Source organism: Phyllobates terribilis, unplaced genomic scaffold (genome assembly GCF_046119375.1).
Source record: "Phyllobates terribilis strain yellow unplaced genomic scaffold, ASM4611937v1 Scaffold_11__3_contigs__length_659146591, whole genome shotgun sequence".
NCBI classification, from domain to species: Eukaryota; Metazoa; Chordata; class Amphibia; order Anura; family Dendrobatidae; genus Phyllobates; species Phyllobates terribilis.
The window spans coordinates 644,197,580-644,225,045 of NW_027362771.1; the positions used below are offsets into that span (position 1 = coordinate 644,197,580).

The 27,466-nt window shown below is 53.1% G+C and overlaps 1 protein-coding gene across 4 annotated transcripts in view; it reads right to left on the reverse strand.

Moving 5' to 3' along the window:
- Window positions 1-27,466, reverse strand: part of CAMTA2 (calmodulin binding transcription activator 2) — a 296,591-nt gene that overhangs the window by 122,924 nt on the left and 146,201 nt on the right. For 2 of the 4 annotated variants that reach the window (XM_073654555.1, XM_073654556.1), the window contains exons 13-21: window positions 18,029-18,204; window positions 17,871-17,949; window positions 17,397-17,673; window positions 17,047-17,321; window positions 16,700-16,884; window positions 2,940-3,095; window positions 2,634-2,853; window positions 2,322-2,393; window positions 189-209 (exon numbers count right to left, since the gene is read on the reverse strand). In XM_073654555.1, the coding sequence (XP_073510656.1) occupies window positions 189-209; window positions 2,322-2,393; window positions 2,634-2,853; window positions 2,940-3,095; window positions 16,700-16,884; window positions 17,047-17,321; window positions 17,397-17,673; window positions 17,871-17,949; window positions 18,029-18,204 (1,461 nt within the window). The remainder of the gene's footprint in view (window positions 1-188; window positions 210-2,321; window positions 2,394-2,633; window positions 2,854-2,939; window positions 3,096-16,699; window positions 16,885-17,046; window positions 17,322-17,396; window positions 17,674-17,870; window positions 17,950-18,028; window positions 18,205-27,466) is intronic. The other 2 variants (XM_073654558.1, XM_073654557.1) reach the window with 2 other exon arrangements.

A 27,466-nucleotide genomic window follows, 5' to 3' on the forward strand; every position in this document is an offset into this window, starting at 1 on the left:
GACTAGGAGTTGGGAATATTGCGGACGTGCTTTGGATCTAGTAACTTCACTAGACCAACTGGACCACTGCATGTTTTCCCCACCACAGGCCCTGTCAGGATCTTTATGGGCACCTTCCCAATCTATGTAAAAAAACACATTTGTGTTCCACGAAGCAGGATCAGGACTGAAAAGCGGGATGATTTTACCTTCAGAGCGATCCATGTCAGCTTGTAAGAGAAGAAGGCTTGGATTAGTGGGAAAACAGCAGGTGAACCTCCGGGCAAATTTCAAATGATGTATACGTGACATGTACGGTCTACCCACATCCATCAAATGTCATATACTGGGATTAATGGCTGAGCGTTCTGTGTCACCCCATCAGTACTGTGCCATCAATCACCCAGCAGGCTGTCAGGTGTCACATTATTACTGCCATCACTGATAGAGCCGTCCTACCGATCTCACCAAAAACCAGGGTCAGACCATCATTCTAATCGGTGGTGCGTCCTTCTCTACCGATCTCACCAAGAACCAGAGTCAGGCCAACATCCCAATCAGTGGTGTGTCCTTCTCTACCGATCTCACCAAGAACCAGAGTCAGGCCAACTTTACTATCAGTGGTGCGTCCTTCTCTACCGATCTCACCAAGAACCAGAGTCAGGCCAACTTTACTATCAGTGGTGCGTCCTTCTCTACCGATCTCACCAAGAACCAGAGTCAGGCCAACTTTACTATCAGTGGTGTGTCCTTCTGTACCGATCTCACCAAGAACCAGAGTCAGGCCAACTTTACTATCAGTGGTGCGTCCTTCTCTACCGATCTCACCAAGAACCAGAGTCAGGCCAACTTTACTATCAGTGGTGTGTCCTTCTGTACCGATCTCACCAAGAACCAGAGTCAGGCCAACTTTACTGTCAGTGGTGTGTCCTTCTCTACCGATCTCACCAAGAACCAGAGTCAGGCCAACTTTACTATCAGTGGTGTGTCCTTCTGTACCGATCTCACCAAGAACCAGAGTCAGGCCAACTTTACTATCAGTGGTGTGTCCTTCTGTACCGATCTCACCAAGAACCAGAGTCAGGCCAACTTTACTATCAGTGGTGTGTCCTTCTGTACCGATCTCACCAAGAACCAGAGTCAGGCCAACTTTACTATCAGTGGTGTGTCCTTCTGTACCGATCTCACCAAGAACCAGAGTCAGGCCAACTTTACTATCAGTGGTGTGTCCTTCTGTACCGATCTCACCAAGAACCAGAGTCAGGCCAACTTTTCTATCAGTGGTGCGTCCTTCTGTACCGATCTCACCAAGAACCAGGGTCAGGCCAACTTTACTATCAGTGGTGCGTCCTGCTGTACCGATCTCACCAAGAACCAGGGTCAGGCCAACTTTACTATCAGTGGTGTGTCCTTCTGTACCGATCTCACCAAGAACCAGAGTCAGGCCAACTTTACTATCAGTGGTGTGTCCTTCTCTACCAATCTCACCAAGAACCAGAGTCAGGCCAACTTTACTATCAGTGGTGCGTCCTTCTGTACCTATCTCACCAAGAACCAGAGTCAGGCCAACATCCCAATCTGTGGTGGGTCCTTCTCTACTGATCTCACCAAAAACCAAGTTCAGGCCATCATCCCAATAAGTGGTGGGTCTTTCTCTACCGATCCCACCAAAACCAGAATCAGGCCAACATCCCAATAAGTGGTGCATCCTTCTCTACCGATCACACCAAGAACCAGGGTGAGGCCAACATCCCAATCAGTGTAGTGTCCTTCTCTACCGATCTGACCAGGAACCAGGAAGAAGCCAACATCCCAATTAGTGGTACATCCTTCTCTACCAATCCCACTAAGAACCACAGTCAGGTCAAATTCCCAATCAGTGGTACACTCTTGTCTACCGATCTAACCAAGATCAGGCCAACACCCCAATCAGTGCTACACCCTTCTCTACCGATCTCACTAAGTGTTATCTTGAGGTCAACAACCCAATCAATGATGGAGTCTTTACCATTCCCATCAAGACTCATGTTCAGGGCAGCATCCTAATTAGCGATTCAGCCTTTTTTACTGTTCTCATCCATATTCGGGTCATCAACATCCCAATCGGTGAAACGTCCTTCTCTACCGATCTCATCCAGTGTCATGGACATAGACATATCCTAGCTATAGGTCACTCTCCACTGTTCCTTTCTAACGGTAGAGTCAAAAGAGCATGAACCATCAAACATCTCCACCATTCTCAGCACGGAGCAGCAATAAAACCTGCCGCGCCATCATCCCATCACCCGCCGGCAGCAGAAACTTCCTATTTGCATTGAGTTGTATCCCCCGCACTCACTCACCTGCTTGTATTTACGGTAGCAGCGTTGAATGACGGCGGCCGCCAGGTCCTGCTGTTCCTTTAGTCGTCGTCCCTGGATGCAAAATACAAACGTTCAGGAGGCGATCTCCATGTGTAACATGACAGGCGAGGATGAAGAGGAGGACCGGCCCTTTATAAATCAGCCCCACCCTGATGCCTTCTAATAGCAGCGGCATGTGTGTGATAGGACCCATCCAGCTCTGCTATATGACAAGGGGGCTTAGAAATACAGAGGCCTATGTAAACGGGCCGAGGAGCCCTGAGAAACGCCGTACAAGCGCCAAGTTCTCACCTTGTACTTGCGAAAGGCCGTCTGGATGACTCGAGCCGCCTCGTACAGTTCACGTTGCTCATGGTCAGACAGCGTCAAGAGAGCAAACTCACTTTCCATACGTCCACTACTTGAGGCACTGAGGAACTCAGACCATCGAGCGGCACCAGGAGGGTCAAACCTCTCGAAGGAGATCTCACCCAGAGGAGGTGGAGTCGTGGGGGACGGCGGCATGTCCGACCTGGAAATAAGAAGGCGGCCGTGATGGTGAAAAACTAAGACCACCAAGGTCACAGCTACATGTGTCAGGGATTACATGCTTCATACCTCGTCACCTTGACACGTAACCCCTCCATGGATCTCCTGTTCACTCGCTTGATGCGCTGTCCATAACCTCCAATCTCTGCCGCCAGGTTACTGCCATCCTCTCCTGGGCTCATCTGAGCAAAGCGGGCCAAAGCACGAGCGGCACGCATCCCCTCGCTGTGTGCACACGACGGAATATGTGAGCGAACCAGACACTACACCATGTCTAGGCCTGTACAAACTGATGCTCCACGGCCTGTGCACACACTCCCAGCTCTGCTACTCCACAGCCTGTGCACACACTCCTAGCTCTGCTACTCCACAGCCTGTACACACACACTCCCAGCTCTCCTACTCCACAGCCTGTACACACACTCCCAGCTCTCCTACTCCACAGCCTGTACACACACTCCCAGCTCTGCTACTCCACAGCCTGTACACACACACTCCCAGCTCTCCTACTCCACAGCCTGTACACACACTCCCAGCTCTGCTACTCCACAGCTTGTACACACTCCCAGCTCTACTACTCCACAGCCTGTACACACACTCCCAGCTCTGCTACTCCACAGCTTGTACACACACTCCCAGCTCTGCTACTCCACGACCTGTACACACATTCCTAGCTCTACTACTCCACAGCCTGTACACACACACTCCCAACTCTGCTACTCCACAGCATGTACACACACTCCCAGCTCTGCTACTCCACAGCTTGTAAACACACTCCCAGCTCTACTACTCCACAGCCTGTACACACACTCCCAGCTGTACTACTCCACAGCCTGTACACACACTCCCAGCTCTGCTACTCCACGACCTGTACACACACTCCTAGCTCTACTACTCCACAGCCTGTACACACACACTCCCAACTCTGCTACTCCACAGCCTGTACACACACTCCCAGCTCTGCTACTCCACGACCTGTACACACACTCCTAGCTCTGCTACTCCACAGCCTGTACACACACACTCCCTGCTCTGCTACTCCACGGCTTGTACACACACTCCCAGCTCTGCTACTCCACCACCTGTACACATACTCCCAGCTCTGCTACTCCACGGCCTGTACACACACTCCTAGCTCTGCTACTCCACAGCCTGTACACACACACTCCCAGCTCTGCTACTCCACAGCCTGTACACACACACTCCCAGCTCTCCTACTCCACAGCCTGTACACACATACTCCCTGCTCTGCTACTCCACAGCTTGTACACACACTCCCAGCTGTACTACTCCACAGCATGTACACACACACTCCCAGCTCTACTACTCCACAGCCTGTACACACACTCCCAGCTGTACTACTCCACAGCCTGTACACACACTCCCAGCTCTGCTACTCCACGACCTGTACACACACTCCTAGCTCTACTACTCCACAGCCTGTACACACACACTCCCAGCTCTACTACTCCACAGCCTGTACACACACACTCCCAGCTCTGCTACTCCACAGCCTGTACACACACACTCCCAGCTCTGCTACTCCACAGCCTGTACACACACTCCCAGCTCTGCTACTCCACGGCTTGTACACACACTCCCAGCTCTGCTACTCCACCACCTGTACACACACTCCCAGCTCTGCTACTCCACCACCTGTACACACACTCCCTGCTCTGCTACTCCACGGCCTGTACACAGACTCCCAGCTATGCTACTCCACCTCTTGTACACACACTCCTAGCTCTGCTATTCCACAGCCTGTACACAAACTCCTAGCTCTGCTACTCCACAGCCTGTACACACACTCCCAGCTCTGCTACTCCACGGCCTGTGCACACACTCCCAGCTCTACTACTCCACAGCCTGCACACACACACTCCCTGCTCCTCTACTCCACAGCCTGTACACACACAATCCCAGCTCTGCTACTCCACAGCCTGTACAAACACAATCTCAGCTATACTACTCCACAGCCTGTACACACACACTCCCAGCTCTACTACTCCACAGCCTGTACACACACACTTCCAGCTCTGCTACTCCACAGCCTGTACACACACACTCCCAGCTCTGCTACTCCACAGCCTGTATACACACAATCCCAGCTCTGCTACTCCACAGCCTGTACACACACACTCCCAGCTCTGCTACTCTACAGCCTGTATACACACACTCCCGGCTCTGATACTCCACGGCCTGTAAACACACACTCCCAACACTGCTACTCCACGGCCTGTACACACACTCTCCCAGCACTGCTACTACACAGCCTGTACACACACTCCCAGCACTGCTACTCCACGGCTTGCACACACACTCCCAGCTCTGCTACTCCACAGCTTGCACACACACTCCCAGCTCTGCTACTCCACAGCTTGTACACACACACCCACCTCTGCTACTTCACGGACTGTACACACTCCCTGCTCTGCTACTCCACGTCTTGTACACACACTCCCAGCTCTGCTACTCCATGGCCTGTACACACACTCCCAGCTCTGCTACTCAACGGCTTGTACACACACTCCCAGCTCTGCTATTACACGGCCTGTACACACACACTCCCAGCTCTGCTACTCCACGGCCTGTACACACACACTCCCAGCTCTGCTACTCCACGGCCTGTACACACACTCCCTGCTCTGCTACTCCACGGCCTGTATACACACTCCCAGCTCTGATACTCCACGGCTTGTACACACACTCCCAGCTCTGCTACTCCACGGCATGAACACACACTCCCAACTCTGCTACTTCACGGACTGTACACACTCCCTGCTCTGCTACTCCACGTCTTGTACACACACTCCCAGCTCTGCTACTCCATGGCCTGTACACACACTCCCAGCTCTGCTACTCAACGGCTTGTACACACACTCCCAGCTCTGCTATTACACGGCCTGTACACACACTCCCAGCTCTGCTACTCCATGGCCTGTACACACACTCCCTGCTCTGCTACTCCACGGCCTGTACACACACACTCCCAGCTCTGCTACTCCATGGCCTGTACACACACTCCCTGCTCTGCTACTCCACGGCCTGTACACACACTCCCAGCTCTGCTACTCCATGGCCTGTACACACACTCCCAGCTCTGCTACTCAACGGCTTGTACACACACTCCCAGCTTTGCTATTCCACGGCCTGTACACACACACTCCCAGCTCTGCTACTCCACGGCATGTACACACACTCCCAGCTCTGCTACTCCACGGCTTGTACACACACTCCCAGCTCTGCTACTCCATGGCCTGTACACACACTCCCAGCTCTGCTACTCAACGGCTTGTACACAAACTCCCAGCTCTGCTATTCCACGGCCTGTACACACACACTCCCAGCTCTGATACTCCATGGCTTGTACACACACTCCCAGCTCTGCTATTCCACGGCCTGTACACACACACTCCTAGCTCTGATACTTCACGGCCTGTACACACACACACCCACCACTGCTACTCCACGGCCTGTACACACACACTCCCAGCTGTTCTACTCCCCGGCCTGTACACACACACTCCCAGCTCTGCTACTCCACGGCCTGTACACACACTCCCTGATCTGCTACTCCACGGCCTGTACACACACTCCCAGCTCTGATACTCCACGGCTTGTACACACACTCCCAGCTCTGCTACTCCACAGCTTGTGCACACACTCTCAGCTCTACTACTCCACGGCATGAACACACACTCCTACCTCTGCTACTTCACGGACTGTACACACTCCCTGCTCTGCTACTCCACGTCTTGTACACACACTCCCAGCTTTGCTACTCCATGGCCTGTACACACACTCCCAGCTCTGCTGCTCAACGGCTTGTACACACACTCCCAGCTCTGCTATTACACGGCCTGTACACACACAGTCCCAGCTCTGCTACTCCATGGCCTGTACACACACTCCCAGCTCTGCTACTCCATGGCCTGTACACACACTCCCAGCTCTGCTACTCCACGGCCTGTACACACACACTCCCAGCTCTGCTACTCCATGGCCTGTACACACACTCCCTGCTCTGCTACTCCACGGCCTGTACACACACTCCCAGCTCTGCTACTCCATGGCCTGTACACACACTCCCAGCTCTGCTACTCAACGGCTTGTACACACACTCCCAGCTCTGCTATTCCACGGCCTGTACACACACACTCCCAGGTCTGCTACTCCACGGCTTGTACACACACTCCCAGCTCTGCTACTCCACGGCTTGTACACACACTCCCAGCTCTGCTACTCCATGGCCTGTACACACACTCCCAGCTCTGCTACTCAACGGCTTGTACACACACTCCCAGCTCTGCTATTCCACGGCCTGTACACACACACTCCCAGCTCTGATACTCCATGGCTTGTACACACACTCCCAGCTCTGCTATTCCACGGCCTGTACACACACACTCCTAGCTCTGATACTCCACGGCCTGTACACACACACTCCCAGCTGTTCTACTCCACGGCCTGTACACACACACTCCCAGCTCTGCTATTCCACGGCCTGTACACACACCCAGCACTGCTACTCCACGGCCTGTACACACACTCCCAGCTCTGCTATTCCACGGCCTGTACACACACACTCCCAGCTCTGCTACTCCACGGCCTGTACACACACTCCCTGCTCTGCTACTCCACGGCCTGTACACACACTCCCAGCTCTGCTACTCCATGGCCTGTACACACACTCCCAGCTCTGCTACTCAACGGATTGTACACACACTCCCAGCTCTGCTACTCCACAGCCTGTACACACACTCCCAGCTCTGCTACTCAAAGGCTTGTACACACACTCCCAGCTCTGCTATTCCACGGCCTGTACACACACACTCCTAGCTCTGATACTCCACGGCCTGTACACACACTCCCAGCTCTGCTACTCCATGGCCTGTACACACACTCCCAGCTCTGCTACTCCACGGCCTGTACACACACTCCCAGCTCTGCTACTCCACAGCCTGTACACACACTCCCAGCTCTGCTACTCAACGGCTTGTACACACACTCCCACCACTGCTACTCCACGGCCTGTACACACACTCCCAGCTGTTCTACTCCACGGCCTGTACACACACTCCCAGCTCTGCTACTCCATGGCCTGTACACACACTCCCTGCTCTGCTACTCCACGGCCTGTACACACACTCCCAGCTCTGCTACTCCATGGCCTGTACACACACTCCCAGCTCTGCTACTCAACGGCTTGTACACACACTCCCAGCTCTGCTATTCCACGGCCTGTACACACACACTCCCAGCTCTGCTACTCCACGGCTTGTACACACACTCCCAGCTCTGCTACTCCACGGCTTGTACACACACTCCCAGCTCTGCTACTCCACGGCTTGTACACACACTCCCAGCTCTGCTACTCCATGGCCTGTACACACACTCCCAGCTCTGCTACTCAACGGCTTGAACACACACTCCCAGCTCTGCTATTCCACGGCCTGTACACACACACTCCCAGCTCTGATACTCCATGGCTTGTACACACACTCCCAGCTCTGCTATTCCACGGCCTGTACACACACACTCCTAGCTCTGATACTCCACGGCCTGTACACACACACACCCACCACTGCTACTCCACGGCCTGTACACACACACTCCCAGCTGTTCTACTCCACGGCCTGTACACACACACTCCCAGCTCTGCTATTCCACGGCCTGTACACACACCCAGCACTGCTACTCCACGGCCTGTACACACACTCCCAGCTCTGCTATTCCACGGCCTGTACACACACACTCCCAGCTCTGCTACTCCACGGCCTGTACACACACTCCCTGCTCTGCTACTCCACGGCCTGTACACACACTCCCAGCTCTGCTACTCCACGGCCTGTACACACACTCCCAGCTCTGCTACTCAACGGCTTGTACACTCACTCCCAGCTCTGCTACTCCACAGCCTGTACACACACTCCCAGCTCTGCTACTCAACGGCTTGTACACACACTCCCAGCTCTGCTATTCCACGGCCTGTACACACACACTCCTAGCTCTGATACTCCACGGCCTGTACACACACACACCCACCACTGCTATTCCACGGCCTGTACACACACACTCCCAGCTGTTCTACTCCACGGCCTGTACACACACACTCCCAGCTCTGATACTCCACGGCTTGTACACACACTCCCAGCTCTGCTACTCCATGGCCTGTACACACACTCCCAGCTCTGCTACTCCACGGCCTGTACACACACTCCCAGCTCTGCTACTCCACAGCCTGTACACACACTCCCAGCTCTGCTACTCAACGGCTTGTACACACACTCCCACCACTGCTACTCCACGGCCTGTACACACACTCCCAGCTGTTCTACTCCACGGCCTGTACACACACTCCCAGCTCTGCTACTCCATGGCCTGTACACACACTCCCTGCTCTGCTACTCCACGGCCTGTACACACACTCCCAGCTCTGCTACTCCATGGCCTGTACACACACTCCCAGCTCTGCTACTCAACGGCTTGTACACACACTCCCAGCTCTGCTATTCCACGGCCTGTACACACACACTCCCAGCTCTGCTACTCCACGGCTTGTACACACACTCCCAGCTCTGCTACTCCACGGCTTGTACACACACTCCCAGCTCTGCTACTCCACGGCTTGTACACACACTCCCAGCTCTGCTACTCCATGGCCTGTACACACACTCCCAGCTCTGCTACTCAACGGCTTGAACACACACTCCCAGCTCTGCTATTCCACGGCCTGTACACACACACTCCCAGCTCTGATACTCCATGGCTTGTACACACACTCCCAGCTCTGCTATTCCACGGCCTGTACACACACACTCCTAGCTCTGATACTCCACGGCCTGTACACACACACACCCACCACTGCTACTCCACGGCCTGTACACACACACTCCCAGCTGTTCTACTCCACGGCCTGTACACACACACTCCCAGCTCTGCTATTCCACGGCCTGTACACACACCCAGCACTGCTACTCCACGGCCTGTACACACACTCCCAGCTCTGCTATTCCACGGCCTGTACACACACACTCCCAGCTCTGCTACTCCACGGCCTGTACACACACTCCCTGCTCTGCTACTCCACGGCCTGTACACACACTCCCAGCTCTGCTACTCCACGGCCTGTACACACACTCCCAGCTCTGCTACTCAACGGCTTGTACACTCACTCCCAGCTCTGCTACTCCACAGCCTGTACACACACTCCCAGCTCTGCTACTCAACGGCTTGTACACACACTCCCAGCTCTGCTATTCCACGGCCTGTACACACACACTCCTAGCTCTGATACTCCACGGCCTGTACACACACACACCCACCACTGCTATTCCACGGCCTGTACACACACACTCCCAGCTGTTCTACTCCACGGCCTGTACACACACACTCCCAGCTCTGATACTCCACGGCTTGTACACACACTCCCAGCTCTGCTATTACACGGCCTGTACACACACACTCCCAGCTCTGCTACTCCACGGCCTGTACACACACACTCCCAGCACTGCTACTCCACGGCCTGTACACACACTCCCTGCTCTGCTACTCCACGGCCTGTACACACACTCCCAGCGCTGATACTCCACGGCTTGTACACACACTCCCAGCTCTGCTACTCCACAGCTTGTGCACACACTCTCAGCTCTGCTACTCCACGGCATGAACACACACTCCCACCTCTGCTACTTCACGGACTGTACACACTCCCTGCTCTGCTACTCCACGTCTTGTACACACACTCCCAGCTCTGCTACTCCATGGCCTGTACACACACTCCCAGCTCTGCTACTCAACGGCTTGTACACACACTCCCAGCTCTGCTATTACACGGCCTGTACACACACACTCCCAGCTCTGCTACTCCATGGCCTGTACACACACTCCCAGCTCTGCTACTCCATGGCCTGTACACACACTCCCTGCTCTGCTACTCCACGGCCTGTACACACACACTCCCAGCTCTGCTACTCCATGGCCTGTACACACACTCCCTGCTCTGCTACTCCACGGCCTGTACACACACTCCCAGCTCTGCTACTCCATGGCCTGTACACACACTCCCAGCTCTGCTACTCAACGGCTTGTACACACACTCCCAGCTCTGCTATTCCACGGCCTGTACACACACACTCCCAGCTCTGCTACTCCACGGCTTGTACACACACTCCCAGCTCTGCTACTCCACAGCTTGTACACACACTCCCAGCTCTGCTACTCCATGGCCTGTACACACACTCCCAGCTCTGCTCCTCAACGGCTTGTACACACACTCCCAGCTCTGCTATTCCACGGCCTGTACACACACACTCCCAGCTCTGATACTCCACGGCTTGTACACACACTCCCAGCTCTGCTATTACACGGCCTGTACACACACACTCCCAGCTCTGCTACTCCACGGCCTGTACACACACACTCCCAGCACTGCTACTCCACGGCCTGTACACACACTCCCTGCTCTGCTACTCCACGGCCTGTACACACACTCCCAGCGCTGATACTCCACGGCTTGTACACACACTCCCAGCTCTGCTACTCCACAGCTTGTGCACACACTCTCAGCTCTGCTACTCCACGGCATGAACACACACTCCCACCTCTGCTACTTCACGGACTGTACACACTCCCTGCTCTGCTACTCCACGTCTTGTACACACACTCCCAGCTCTGCTACTCCATGGCCTGTACACACACTCCCAGCTCTCCTACTCAACGGCTTGTACACACACTCCCAGCTCTGCTATTACACGGCCTGTACACACACACTCCCAGCTCTGCTACTCCATGGCCTGTACACACACTCCCAGCTCTGCTACTCCATGGCCTGTACACACACTCCCTGCTCTGCTACTCCACGGCCTGTACACACACACTCCCAGCTCTGCTACTCCATGGCCTGCACACACACTCCCTGCTCTGCTACTCCACGGCCTGTACACACACTCCCAGCTCTGCTACTCCATGGCCTGTACACACACTCCCAGCTCTGCTACTCAACGGCTTGTACACACACTCCCAGCTCTGCTATTCCACGGCCTGTACACACACACTCCCAGCTCTGCTACTCCACGGCTTGTACACACACTCCCAGCTCTGCTACTCCACAGCTTGTACACACACTCCCAGCTCTGCTACTCCATGGCCTGTACACACACTCCCAGCTCTGCTACTCAACGGCTTGTACACACACTCCCAGCTCTGCTATTCCACGGCCTGTACACACACACTCCCAGCTCTGATACTCCATGGTTTGTACACACACTCCCAGCTCTGCTATTCCACGGCCTGTACACACACACTCCTAGCTCTGATACTCCACGGCCTGTACACACACACACCCACCACTGCTACTCCATGGCCTGTACACACACACTCCCAGCTGTTCTACTCCACGGCCTGTACACACACACTCCCAACTCTGCTATTCCACGGCCTGTACACACACCCAGCACTGCTACTCCACGGCCTGTACACACACTCCCAGCTCTGCTATTCCACGGCCTGTACACACACACTCCCAGCTCTGCTACTCCACGGCCTGTACACACACTCCCTGCTCTGCTACTCCACGGCCTGTACACACACTCCCAGCTCTGCTACTCCATGACCTGTACACACACTCCCAGCTCTGCTACTCAACGGCTTGTACACACACTCCCAGCTCTGCTATTCCACGGCCTGTACACACACACTCCCAGCTCTGCTACTCCACGGCTTGTACACACACTCCCAGCTCTGCTACTCCATGGACTGTACACACACTCCCAGCTCTGCTACTCAACGACTTGTACACACACTCCCAGCTCTGCTATTGCACGGCCTGTACACACACACTCCCAGCTCTGATACTCCATGGCTTGTACACACACTCCCAGCTCTGACACTCCACGGCCTGTACACACACTCCCAGCTCTGCTATTCCACGGCCTGTACACACACACTCCTAGCTCTGATACTCCACGGCCTGTACACACACACACCCAGCTCTGCTACTCCACGGCCTGTACACACACACTCCCAGCTGTACTACTCCACGGCCTGTACACACACACTCCCTGCTCTGCTACTCCACGGCCTGTACACACACAATCCCAGCTCTGCTACTCCACAGCCTGTACACACACACTCCCAGCTCTGCTAATCCACAGCCTGTATACACACACTCCCGGCTCTGCTACTCCACAGCTTGTACACACACTCCCAGCTCTGCTACTCAACGGCTTGTACACACACTCCCAGCTCTGCTATTCCACGGCCTGTACACACACACTCCCAGCTCTGCTACTCCACGGCTTGTACACACTCCCAGCTCTGCTACTCCACGGCTTGTACACACACTTCCAGCTCTGCTACTCCATGGCCTGTACACACACTCCCAGCTCTGCTACTTAACGGCTTGTACACACACTCCCAGCTCTGCTATTCCACGGCCTGTACACACACACTCCCAGCTCTGATACTCCATGGCTTGTACACACGCTCCCAGCTCTGCTATTCCACGGCCTGTACACACACACTCCTAGCTCTGATACTCCACGGCCTGTACACACACACACCCACCACTGCTACTCCACGGCCTGTACACACACACTCCCAGCTGTACTACTCCACGGCCTGTACACACACACTCCCAGCTCTGCTATTCCACGGCCTGTACACACCCAGCACTGCTACTCCACGGCCTGTACACACACTCCCAGCTCTGCTATTCCACGACCTGTACACACACACTCCCAGCTCTGCTACTCCACGGCCTGTACACACACTCCCTGCTCTGCTACTCCACGGCCTGTACACACACTCCCAGCTCTGCTACTCCATGGCCTGTACACACACTCCCAGCTCTGCTACTCAACGGCTTGTACACACACTCCCAGCTCTGCTATTCCACGGCCTGTACACACACACTCCCAGCTCTGCTACTCCACGGCTTGTACACACACTCCCAGCTCTGCTACTCCATGGGCTGTACACACACTCCCAGCTCTGCTACTCAATGGCTTGTACACACACTCCCAGCTCTGCTATTCCACGGCTTGTACACACACACACTCCCAGCTCTGATACTCCATGGCTTGTACACACACTCCCAGCTCTGACACTCCACGGCCTGTACACACACTCCCAGCTCTGCTATTCCACGGCCTGTACACACACACTCCTAGCTCTGATACTCCACGGCCTGTACACACACACACCCAGCTCTGCTATTCCACGGCCTGTACACACACACTCCCAGCTGTACTACTCCACGGCCTGTACACACACACTCCCTGCTCTGCTACTCCACGGCCTGTACACACACAATCCCAGCTCTGCTACTCCACAGCCTGTACACACACACTCCCAGCTCTGCTACTCCACAGCCTGTATACACACACTCCCGGCTCTGCTACTCCACAGCTTGTACACACACTCCCAGCTCTGCTACTCCACGGTCTGTGCACACACTCCCTGCTCTGCTACTCCACGGCTTGTACACACACTCCCAGCTATGCTACTCCACCACCTGTACACACACTCCCAGCTCTACTACTCCACAGCATGTACACACACACTCCCAGCTCTGCTACTCCACAGCCTGTACACACTCCCAGCTCTACTACTCCACAGCCTGTACACACACACTCCTAGCTCGGCTACTCCACAGCCTGTACACACTCCCATCTCTACTACTCCACAGCCTGTACACACACTGCCATCTCTGCTACTCCACAGCCTGTACACACTCCCATCTCTACTACTCCACAGTCTGTACACACACACTCCTAGCTCTGCTACTCCACGGCCTGTACACACACACTCCTAGCTCTGATACTCCACGGCCTGTAAACACACACTCCCAGCTCTGCTACTCCACAGCCTGTACACACAAACTCCCAGCTCTGCTACTCCACAGCCTGTATACACACTCCCAGCACTGCTACTCCACGGCTTGTACACACACTCCCAGCTCTGATACTCCACGGCCTGTAAACACACACTCCCAACACTGCTACTCCACGGCCTGTACACACACTCTCCCAGCACTGCTACTACACAGTCTGTACACACACTCCCAGCACTGCTACTCCACGGCTTGTACACACACTCCCAGCTCTGCTACTCCACAGCTTGTACACACACACTCAGCTCTGCTACTCCACGGCATGAACACACACACCCACCTCTGCTACTTCACGGACTGTACACACTCCCTGCTCTGCTACTCCACGTCTTGTACACACACTCCCAGCTCTGCTACTCCATGGCCTGTACACACACTCCCAGCTCTGCTACTCAACGGCTTGTATACACACTCCCAGCTCTATTACACGGCCTGTACACACACACTCCCAGCTCTGCTACTCCACGGCCTGTACACACACACTCCCAGCTCTGCTACTCCACGGCCTGTACACACACTCCCTGCTCTGCTACTCCACGGCCTGTACACACACTCCCTGCTCTGCTACTCCACGGCCTGTACACACACTCCCAGCTCTGATACTCCACGGCTTGTACACACACTCCCAGCTCTGCTACTCCACAGCTTGTGCACACACTCTCAGCTCTGCTACTCCACGGCATGAACACACACTCCCACCTCTGCTACTTCACGGACTGTGCACACTCCCTGCTCTGCTACTCCACGTCTTGTACACACACTCCCAGCTCTGCTACTCCATGGCCTGTACACACACTCCCAGCTCTGCTACTCAACGGCTTGCACACACACTCCCAGCTCTGCTATTCCACGGCCTGTACACACACACTCCCAGCTCTGCTACTCCATGGCCTGTACACACACTCCCTGCTCTGCTACTCCACGGCCTGTACACACACTCCCAGCTCTGCTACTCCATGGCCTGTACACACACTCCCAGCTCTGCTACTCAACGGCTTGTACACACACTCCCAGCTCTGCTATTCCACGGCCTGTACACACACACTCCCAGCTCTGCTACTCCACGGCTTGTACACACACTCCCAGCTCTGCTACTCAACAGCTTGTACACACACTCCCAGCAATGCTATTCCACGGCCTGTACACACACACTCCCAGCTTTGATACTCCATGGCTTGTACACACACACTCCCAGCTCTGCTATTCCACGGCCTGTACACACACACTCCTAGCTCTGATACTCCACGGCCTGTACACACACACACCCACCATTGCTACTCCACGGCCTGTACACACACACTCCCAGCTGTACTACTCCACGGCCTGTACACACACACTCCCAGCTCTGCTATTCCACGGCCTGTACACACACCCAGCACTGCTACTCCACGGCCTGTACACACACTCTCAGCTCTGCTATTCCACGGCCTGTACACACACACTCCCAGCTCTGCTACTCCACGGCCTGTACACACACTCCCTGCTCTGCTACTCCACGGCCTGTACACACACTCCCAGCTCTGCTACTCAACGGCTTGTACACACACTCCCAGCTCTGCTATTCCACGGCCTGTACACACACACTCCCAGCTCTGATACTCCATGGCTTGTACACACACTCCCAGCTCTGACACTCCACGGTCTGTACACACACTCCCAGCTCTGCTATTCCACGGCCTGTACACACACACTCCTAGCTCTGATACTCCACGGCCTGTACACACACACACCCAGCTCTGCTACTCCACGGCCTGTACACACACTCCCCGCTCTACTACTCCACGGCCTGTACACACACACTCCCAGCTGTACTACTCCACGGCCTGTACACACACACTCCCTGCTCTGCTACTCCACGGCCTGTACACACACTCCCAGCACTGCTACTCCACGGCCTGTACACACCCACTCCAGGTCCAGGCTCTTATTCACTGACCCGTGTGGTGGCAGCCCAGGCATCTGGTCGGCAGTGTCCAGGTAACTGGCCAGCCAAGCCATGGTTTTGCTGAGATTTGCGGACCTTTCTCTGAGGACGGCAGAGTCGGATGCTGTGAAGTCGTCCTGCTTGATGCGGTCTGGGGTGGCTTCTATGATCTGTTCTGCGAGGGTAACCATATCAACCTGGGACAAAGCAAAGTGAGGGCGACAGAGGAAGGATGTGAGGAAGCCTAAGAGAGAAAGGGTGCACCGGATACAAAACACGGAGAACGGAGAGACAGGACTAAACTACAGTGATGAGGAGAGCGCAGCAGCCATGCGGGGCGAGGAGAAGGGACACATTACCTGCAGGTAGTCCTGGTTCTCCGTGTCCTCCTGATACTCCAGGAGATCGGCTCCAGCTACCCCGGGGGAGCCAAGGTAGGGGACTTGTTCTGCCGGGTCCTCTAGCTGCCAGGAAGCAGCCCCAAGGATCCGGGAGTTGGGGGACGGCTGGGTGTCTTGGCTGCTTTCTGGGCTGCAGTCAGGTGAGCCACGTAGGGCTGAGCTGCTGGAATACGCGGAGGTTACCGACACCGACCCGTCTGATACCTCAGAGGGAGATGGGAGGCTGCTGAGACCTGTGGAAAAGAAACCCATCAGCTTCAGGTCACTCCACCTGATTACACTACACAAATCCGGCCCAGACCCATTACCAGTGTCTGCGCTGGTGGAGAGGGGAGAAAGCCCCCGACTGATGTCCTGACTCCCCACCAGGGAGTGCCAGCTGGACTGCTGTAGGTCGGTGAAGTTTCCCTGTGCCATCTCCTGCCTCTGCATCTCTTCTAGGGTAGACGCCAGCTTCACGTGCCCTCGCGATCGAGCGACACCCAGAGGAAGTCGTCCCAGAGAGTCGGGTATGGAGAGGGCTCTGCAGTCCCAGCGGTAGAGGAGAGTGGCCGCCTCTGTGTGTCCGAGAGCGCAGGCCCACATCTAAAGGAGAAAGGACATCGGAGGAGTACAAATCACAGGGGCAAGACGGGGGGCCGGAGGGCCACCAGAAGACGTGCGGCGGGCGGTGAGGAGTCACTAGGTCACGCCGTAGGATGAGCTTAGAATAACTATGCTGTCAGACATGGCCGCCTGGAGGAGGAGATAAGCGGCGCTGCAGGCACAATGTACGTACTCACCAGCGGCGTGCACGAGAAGTGATCGACGTTCAGAGGGTCCACCTCAAACTCCACCGCCAGGCTCTGAGAGTGGATGCTCCTGAGGATGAAAAGACATTTCCACAGGTCTGTGCCGCTGAGGGTCCCGGACCACGCTCCACGAATGCTCTCACACTCACCGCCACTGTATCAGGGTCTCAATAAGACGGGCGTAGCCCTGCGCTGCCGCCAGGTGCAGCAGAGTCATCCCGCGGAAGCTCATCTCGTGTGCCAGGAAGTCCGAGGCCACCCAGCAGCTCTGAGACATCATCTTCTCACAGACCGCAACCAGGCGAGCTTCAAAGGTATCGCAGACCTGAAGGAGCAGAGGAGGAGAGGAATGGACCAGCGGCCACAAGCATGAGACGCCGGACAGAGGAGAGGATCCTCTGTGATCAGGATCCAGTGCGATCACAGAGACAGGATCTCGTGGATCCAGTGCCATCACAGAGACAGGATCTGGTGGATACAGTGTGATGACAGAGACAGGATCTGGTGGATCCAGTGTGATCAGAGACAGGATCTGGTGGATCCAGTGTGATCAGAAACAGGATCTGGTGGATCCAGTGTGATCAGAGACAGGATCTAGTGGATCCAGTGTGATAAGAAAAAGGATCCAGTGTGATCACAGAGACAGGATCTAGTGGATACAGTGTGATCACAGAGACAGGATCTGGTGGATCCAGTGTGATCAGAAACAGGATCCAGTGTGATCAGAGACAGGATCTGGTGGATCCAGTGTGATCAGAGACAGGATCTGGTGGATCCAGTGTGATCAGAGACAGGATCTGGTGAATCCAGTGTGATCAGAGACAGGATCTGGTGAATCCAGTGTGATCAGAGACAGGATCTGGTGGATCCAGTGTGATCAGAGACAGGATCTGGTGGATCCAGTGTGATCAGAGACAGGATCTGGTGGATCCAGTGTGATCAGAGACAGGATCTGGTGGATCCAGTGTGATCAGAGACAGGATCTGGTGGATCCAGTGTGATCAGAATCAGGATTCAGTGATCAGAGACAGGATCTGGTGGATCCAGTATGATCAGAGACAGGATCTGGTGGATCCAGTGTGATCAGAGACAGGATCTGGTGGATCCAGTGTGATCAGAGACAGGATCCAGTGTGATCAGAGACAGGATCCAGTGTGATCAGAGACAGGATCTGATGGATACAGTCAACTCACAAAGATGGGATCTGGTGGATACAGTGTGATCAGAAACAGGATCCAGTGTGATCACAGAGACAGGATCTGGTGGATTCAGTGTGATCAGAGACAGGATCTGGTGGATCCAGTGTGATCAGAGACAGGATCTGGTGGATACTGTGTGATCAGAGACAGGATCTGGTGGATACAGTGTGATCAGAGACAGGATCTGGTGGATACTGTGTGATCAGAGACAGGATCTGGTGGATACAGTGTGATCAGAGACAGGATCTGGTGGATACAGTGTGATCAGAGACAGGATCTGGTGGATACAGTGTGATCAGAGACAGGATCTGGTGGATACAGTGTGATCAGAGACAGGATCTGGTGGATACAGTGTGTTCAGAGACAGGATCTGGTGGATCCAGTGTGATCAGAGACAGGATCTGGTGGATCCAGTGTGATCAGAGACAGGATCTGGTGGATCCAGTGTGATCAGAATCAGGATTCAGTGATCAGAGACAGGATCTGGTGGATCCAGTATGATCAGAGACAGGATCTGGTGGATCCAGTGTGATCAGAGACAGGATCTGGTGGATCCAGTGTGATCAGAGACAGGATCCAGTGTGATCAGAGACAGGATCCAGTGTGATCAGAGACAGGATCCAGTGTGATCAGAGACAGGATCTGATGGATACAGTCAACTCACAAAGATGGGATCTGGTGGATACAGTGTGATCAGAAACAGGATCCAGTGTGATCACAGAGACAGGATCTGGTGGATACAGTGTGATCAGAGACAGGATTCAGTGTGATCAGAGACAGGATCTGGTGGATCCAGTGTGATCAGAGACAGGATCTGGTGGATCCAGTGTGATAAGAAACAGGATTCAGTGTGATCAGAGACAGGATCTGGTGGATACAGTGTGATCAGAGACAGGATCTGGTGGATACAGTGTGATCAGAGACAGGATCTGGTGGATACAGTGTGATCAGAGACAGGATCTGGTGGATACAGTGTGATCAGAGACAGGATCTGGTGGATACAGTGTGATCAGAGACAGGATCTGGTGGATACAGTGTGATCAGAGACAGAATCTGGTGGATACAGTGTGATCAGAGACAGGATCTGGTGGATCCAGTGTGATAAGGGAAAGGATCCAGTGTGATCACAGAGACAGGATCTGGTGGATCCAGTGTGATCAGAAACAGGATTCAGTGTGATCAGAGACAGGATCTGGTGGATCCAGTGTGATCAGAGACAGGATCTGGTGGATCCAGTGTGATCAGAGACAGGATCTGGTGGATCCAGTGTGATCAGAGACAGGATCTGGTGGATCCAGTGTGATCAGAGACAGGATCTGGTGGATCCAGTGTGATCAGAGACAGGATCTGGTGGATCCAGTGTGATCAGAGACAGGATCTGGTGGATACTGTGTGATCAGAGACAGGATCTGGTGGATACTGTGTGATCAGAGACAGGATCTGGTGGATCCAGTGTGATAAGAAACAGGATCCAGTGTGATCAGAGACCAGCTCCGGTGGATACAGTGTGATCAGAGACAGGAACTGGTGGATACAGTGTGATCAGAGACAGGATCTGGTGGATAGTGTGATCAGAGACAGGATCTGGTGGATACAGTGTGATCAGAGACAGGATCTGGTGGATACAGTGTGATCAGAGACAGGATCTGGTGGATACAGTGTGATCAGAGACAGGATCTTGTGGATACAGTGCCATCACAGAGACAGGATCTGGTGGATACAGTGTGATCAGAGACAGGATCTGGTGGATACAGTGTGATCAGAGACAGGATCTGGTGGATACAGTGTGATCAGAGACAGGATCTGGTGGATCCAGTGTGATCAGAGACAGGATCTGGTGGATCCAGTGTGATCAGAGACAGGATCTGGTGGATACTGTGTGATCAGACAGAATCTGGTGGATCCACTGCGATCAGAAACAGGATCTGATGGATCCAGTGTGATCAGAGACAGGATCTGGTGGATCCAGTGTGATAAGAAAAAGGATCCAGTGTGATCACAGAGACAGGATCTAGTGGATACAGTGTGATCACAGAGACAGGATCTGGTGGATCCAGTGTGATCAGAAACAGGATTCAGTGTGATCAGAGACAGGATCTGGTGGATCCAGTGTGATCAGAGACAGGATCTGGTGGATCCAGTGTGATCAGAGACAGGATCTGGTGGATACAGTGTGATCAGAGACAGGATCTGGTGGATCCAGTGTGATCAGAATCAGGATTCAGTGTGATCAGAGATAGGATCTGGTGGATCCAGTGTGATCAGAGACAGGATCTGGTGGATCCAGTGTGATCAGAGACAGGATCCAGTGTGATCAGAGACAGGATCCAGTGTGATCAGAGACAGGATCCAGTGTGATCACAGACAGGATCTGATGGATACAGTCAACTCACAAAGATGGGATCTGGTGGATACAGTGTGATCAGAAACAGGATCCAGTGTGATCACAGAGACAGGATCTGGTGGATCCAGTGTGATCAGAGACAGGATCTGGTGGATCCAGTGTGATCAGAAACAGGATCTGGTGAATCCAGTGTGATCAGAGACAGGATCTGGTGGATCCAGTGTGATCAGAGACAGGATCTTGTGGATCCAGTGTGATCAGAGACAGGATCTGGTGGATCCAGTGTGATCAGAGACAGGATCTGGTGGATCCAGTGTGATCAGAATCAGGATTCAGTGATCAGAGACAGGATCTGGTGGATCCAGTATGATCAGAGACAAGATCTGGTGGATCCAGTGTGATCAGAGACAGGATCTGGTGGATCCAGTGTGATCAGAGACAGGATCTGGTGGATACAGTGTGATCAGAGACAGGATCTGGTGGATACAGTGTGATCAGAGACAGGATCTGGTGGATACAGTGTGATCAGAGACAGGATCTGGTGGATACAGTGTGATCAGAGACAGGATCTGGTGGATACAGTGTGATCAGAGACAGGATCTGGTGGATACAGTGTGATCACAGAGACAGGATCTGGTGGATACAGTGTGATCACAGAGACAGGATCTGGTGGATACTGTGTGATCAGAGACAGGATCTGGTGGATCCAGTGTGATCAGAAACAGAATCTGATGGATCCAGTGTGATCAGAGACAGGATCTGGTGGATCCAGTGTGTCAAGGGAAAGGATCCAGTGTGATCACAGAGACAGGATCTGGTGGATCCAGTGTGATCAGAAACAGGATTCAGTGTGATCAGAGACAGGATCTGGTGGATCCAGTGTGATCAGAGACAGGATCTGGTGGATCCAGTGTGATCAGAGACAGGATCTAGTGGATCCAGTGTGATCAGAGACAGGATCTGGTGGATCCAGTGTGATCAGAGACAGGATCCAGTGTGATCAGAGACAAGATCTGATGGATAGTCAACTCACAAAGATGGGATCTGGTGGATCCAGTGTGATCAGAAGCAGGATCTGATGGATACAGTGTGATCAGAAACAGGATCCAGTGTGATCACAGAGACAGGATCTGGTGGATCCAGTGTGATCAGAGACAGGATCTGGTGGATCCAGTGTGATCAGAGACAGGATCTGGTGAATCCAGTGTGATCAGAGACAGGATCTGGTGGATCCAGTGTGATCAGAGACAGGATCTGGTGGATCCAGCGTGATCAGAATCAGGATTCAGTGATCAGAGACAGGATCTGGTGGATCCAGTGTGATCAGAGACAGGATCTGGTGGATCCAGTGTGATCAGAGACAGGATCTGGTGGATCCAGTGTGATCAGAGACAGGATCCAGTGTGATCAGAGACAGGATCCAGTGTGATCAGAGACAGGATCTGATGGATACAGTCAACTCACAAAGATGGGATCTGGTGGATACAGTGTGATCAGAAACAGGATCCAGTGTGATCAGAGACAGGATCTGGTGGATACAGTGTGATCAGAGACAGGATTCAGTGTGATCAGAGACAGGATCTGGTGGATCCAGTGTGATAAGAAACAGGATTCAGTGTGATCAGAGACAGGATCTGGTGGATACTGTGTGATCAGAGACAGGATCTGGTGGATACAGTGTGATCAGAGACAGGATCTGGTGGATACAGTGTGATCAGAGACAGGATCTGGTGGATACAGTGTGATCAGAGACAGGATCTGGTGGATACAGTGTGATCAGAGACAGGATCTGGTGGATACAGTGTGATCAGAGACAGGATCTGGTGGATACAGTGTGATCAGAGACAGGATCTGGTGGATACAGTGTGATCAGAGACAGGATCTGGTGGATACAGTGTGATCAGAGACAGAATCTGGTGGATACAGTGTGATCAGAGACAGGATCTGGTGGATCCAGTGTGATAAGGGAAAGGATCCAGTGTGATCACAGAGACAGCATCTGGTGGATCCAGTGTGATCAGAAACAGGATTCAGTGTGATCAGAGACAGGATCTGGTGGATCCAGTGTGATCAGAGACAGGATCTGGTGGATCCAGTGTGATCAGAGACAGGATCTGGTGGATCCAGTGTGATCAGAGACAGGATCTGGTGGATCCAGTGTGATCAGAGACAGGATCTGGTGGATCCAGTGTGATCAGAGACAGGATCTGGTGGATCCAGTGTGATCAGAGGCAGGATCTGGTGGATCCAGTGTGATCAGAGGCAGGATCTGGTGGATCCAGTGTGATCAGAGACAGGATCCGGTGGATCCAGTGTGATCAGAGACAGGATCTGGTGGATCCAGTGTGATCAGAGACGGGATCTGGTGGATACAGTGTGATCAGAGATGGGATCTGGTGGATCCAGTGTGATCAGAGACAGGATCTGGTGGATCCAGTGTGATCAGAGACAGGATCTGGTGGATCCAGTGTGATCAGAGACAGGATCTGGTGGATCCAGTGTGATCAGAGACAGGATTCAGTGTGATCAGAGACAGGATCTGGTGGATCCAGTATGATCAGAGACAGGATCTGGTGGATACAGTGTGATCAGAGACAGGATCTTGTGGATCCAGTGTGATCAGAGACAGGATCCAGTGTGATCAGAGACAGGATCCAGTGTGATCAGAGACAGGATCTGATGGATACAGTCAACTCACAAAGATGGGATCTGGTGGATCCAGTGTGATCAGAAGCAGGATCTGATGGATACAGTGTGATCAGAAACAGGATCCAGTGTGATCACAGAGACAGGATCTGGTGGATACAGTGTGATCAGAGACAGGATCTGGTGGATTCAGTGTGATCAGAAACAGGATTCAGTGTGATCAGAGACAGGATCTGGTGGATCCAGTGTGATCAGACAGGATCTGGTGGATACAGTGTGATCAGAGACAGGATCTGGTGGATACTGTGTGATCAGAGACAGGATCTGGTGGATCCAGTGTGATAAGAAACAGGATCCAGTGTGATCAGAGACCAGCTCCGGTGGATACAGTGTGATCAGAGACAGGATCTGGTGGATAGTGTGATCAGAGACAGGATCTGGTGGATACAGTGTGATCAGAGACAGGATCTGGTGGATACAGTGTGATCAGAGACAGGATCTGGTGGATACAGTGTGATTAGAGACAGGATCTTGTGGATACAGTGCCATCACAGAGACAGGATCTGGTGGATACAGTGTGATCAGAGACAGGATCTGGTGGATACAGTGTGATCAGAGACAGGATCTGGTGGATCCAGTGTGATCAGAGACAGGATCTGGTGGATCCAGTGTGATCAGAGACAGGATCTGGTGGATCCAGTGTGATCAGAGACAGGATCTGGTGGATACTGTGTGATCAGACAGAATCTGGTGGATCCACTGTGATCAGAAACAGGATCTGATGGATCCAGTGTGATCAGAGACAGGATCTGGTGGATCCAGTGTGATAAGAAAAAGGATCCAGTGTGATCACAGAGACAGGATCTAGTGGATAGTGTGATCACAGAGACAGGATCTGGTGGATCCAGTGTGATCAGAAACAGGATTCAGTGTGATCAGAGACAGGATCTGGTGGATCCAGTGTGATCAGAGACAGGATCTGGTGGATCCAGTGTGATCAGAGACAGGATCTGGTGGATCCAGTGTGATCAGAGACAGGATCTGTTGGATCCAATGTGATCAGAGACAGGATCTGGTGGATCCAGTGTGATCAGAGACAGGATCTGGTGGATCCAGTGTGATCAGAATCAGGATTCAGTGTGATCAGAGATAGGATCTGGTGGATCCAGTATGATCAGAGACAGGATCTGGTGGATCCAGTGTGATCAGAGACAGGATCTGGTGGATCCAGTGTGATCAGAGACAGGATCCAGTGTGATCAGAGACAGGATCCAGTGTGATCAGAGACAGGATCCAGTGTGATCAGAGACAGGATCTGATGGATACAGTCAACTCACAAAGATGGGATCTGGTGGATACAGTGTGATCAGAAACAGGATCCAGTGTGATCACAGAGACAGGATCTGGTGGATACAGTGTGATCAGAGACAGGATCTGGTGGATCCAGTGTGATCAGAAACAGGATTCAGTGTGATCAGAGACAGGATCTGGTGGATCCAGTGTGATCAGAGACAGGATCTGGTGGATCCAGTGTGATAAGAAACAGGATTCAGTGTGATCAGAGACAGGATCTGGTGGATACAGTGTGATCAGAGACAGGATCTGGTGGATACAGTGTGATCAGAGACAGGATCTGGTGGATACAGTGTGATCAGAGACAGGATCTGGTGGATACAGTGTGATCAGAGACAGGATCTGGTGGATACAGTGTGATCAGAGACAGGATCTGGTGTATACAGTGTGATCACAGAGACAGGATCTGGTGGATACAGTGTGATCACAGAGACAGGATCTGGTGGATACAGTGTGATCAGAGACAGGATCTGGTGGATACAGTGTGATCAGAGACAGGATCTGGTGGATCCAGTGTGATCACAGAGACAGGATCTGGTGGATCCAGTGTGATCAGATACAGGATCTGGTGGATCCAGTGTGATCAGAGACAGGATCTGGTGGATCCAGTGTGATCAGAGACAGGATCTGGTGGATTCAGTGTGATCAGAGACAGGATCTGGTGGATTCAGTGTGATCAGAGACAGGATCTGGTGGATTCAGTGTGATCAGAGACAGGATCTGGTGGATACAGTGTGATCAGAGACAGGATCTGGTGGATACAGTGTGATCAGAGACAGGATCTGGTGGATCCAGTGTGATCAGAGACAGGATCTGGTGGATCCAGTGTGATCAGAGACAGGATCTGGTGGATCCAGTGTGATCAGAGACAGGATCTGGTGTATACAGTGTGATCAGAGACAGGATCTGGTGGATCCAGTGTGATCACAGAGACAGGATCTGGTGGATCCAGTGTGATCACAGAGACAGGATCTGGTGGATCCAGTGTGATCAGAGACAGGATCTGGTGGATCCAGTGTGATCAGAGACAGGATTCAGTGTGATCAGAGACAGGATCTGGTGGATCCAGTATGATCAGAGACAGGATCTGGTGGATACAGTGTGATCAGAGACAGGATCTTGTGGATCCAGTGTGATCAGAGACAGGATCCAGTGTGATCAGAGACAGGATCCAGTGTGATCAGAGACAGGATCTGATGGATACAGTCAACTCACAAAGATGGGATCTGGTGGATCCAGTGTGATCAGAAGCAGGATCTGATGGATACAGTGTGATCAGAAACAGGATCCAGTGTGATCAGAGACAGGATCTGGTGGATACAGTGTGATCAGAGACAGGATCTGGTGGATTCAGTGTGATCAGAAACAGGATTCAGTGTGATCAGAGACAGGATCTGGTGGATCCATTGTGATCAGAGACAGGATCTGGTGGATACAGTGTGATCAGAGACAGGATCTGGTGGATACTGTGTGATCAGAGACAGGATCTGGTGGATACTGTGTGATCAGACAGGATCTGGTGGATACAGTGTGATCAGAGACAGGATCTGGTGGATACAGTGTGATCAGAGACAGGATCTTGTGGATACAGTGCCATCACAGAGACAGGATCTGGTGGATACAGTGTGATCAGAGACAGGATCTGGTGGATACAGTGTGATCAGACAGGATCTGGTGGATCCAGTGTGATCAGAGACAGGATCTGGTGGATCCAGTGTGATCAGAGACAGGATCTGGTGGATCCTGTGTGATCAGAGACAGGATCTGGTGGATGCTGTGTGATCAGACAGAATCTGGTGGATCCACTGTGATCAGAAACAGGATCTGATGGATCCAGTGTGATCAGAGACATGATCTGGTGGATCCAGTGTGATAAGAAAAAGGATCCAGTGTGATCACAGAGACAGGATCTAGTGGATACAGTGTGATCACAGAGACAGGATCTGGTGGATCCAGTGTGTTCAGAAACAGGATTCAGTGTGATCAGAGACAGGATCTGGTGGATCCAGTGTGATCAGAGACAGGATCTGGTGGATCCAGTATGA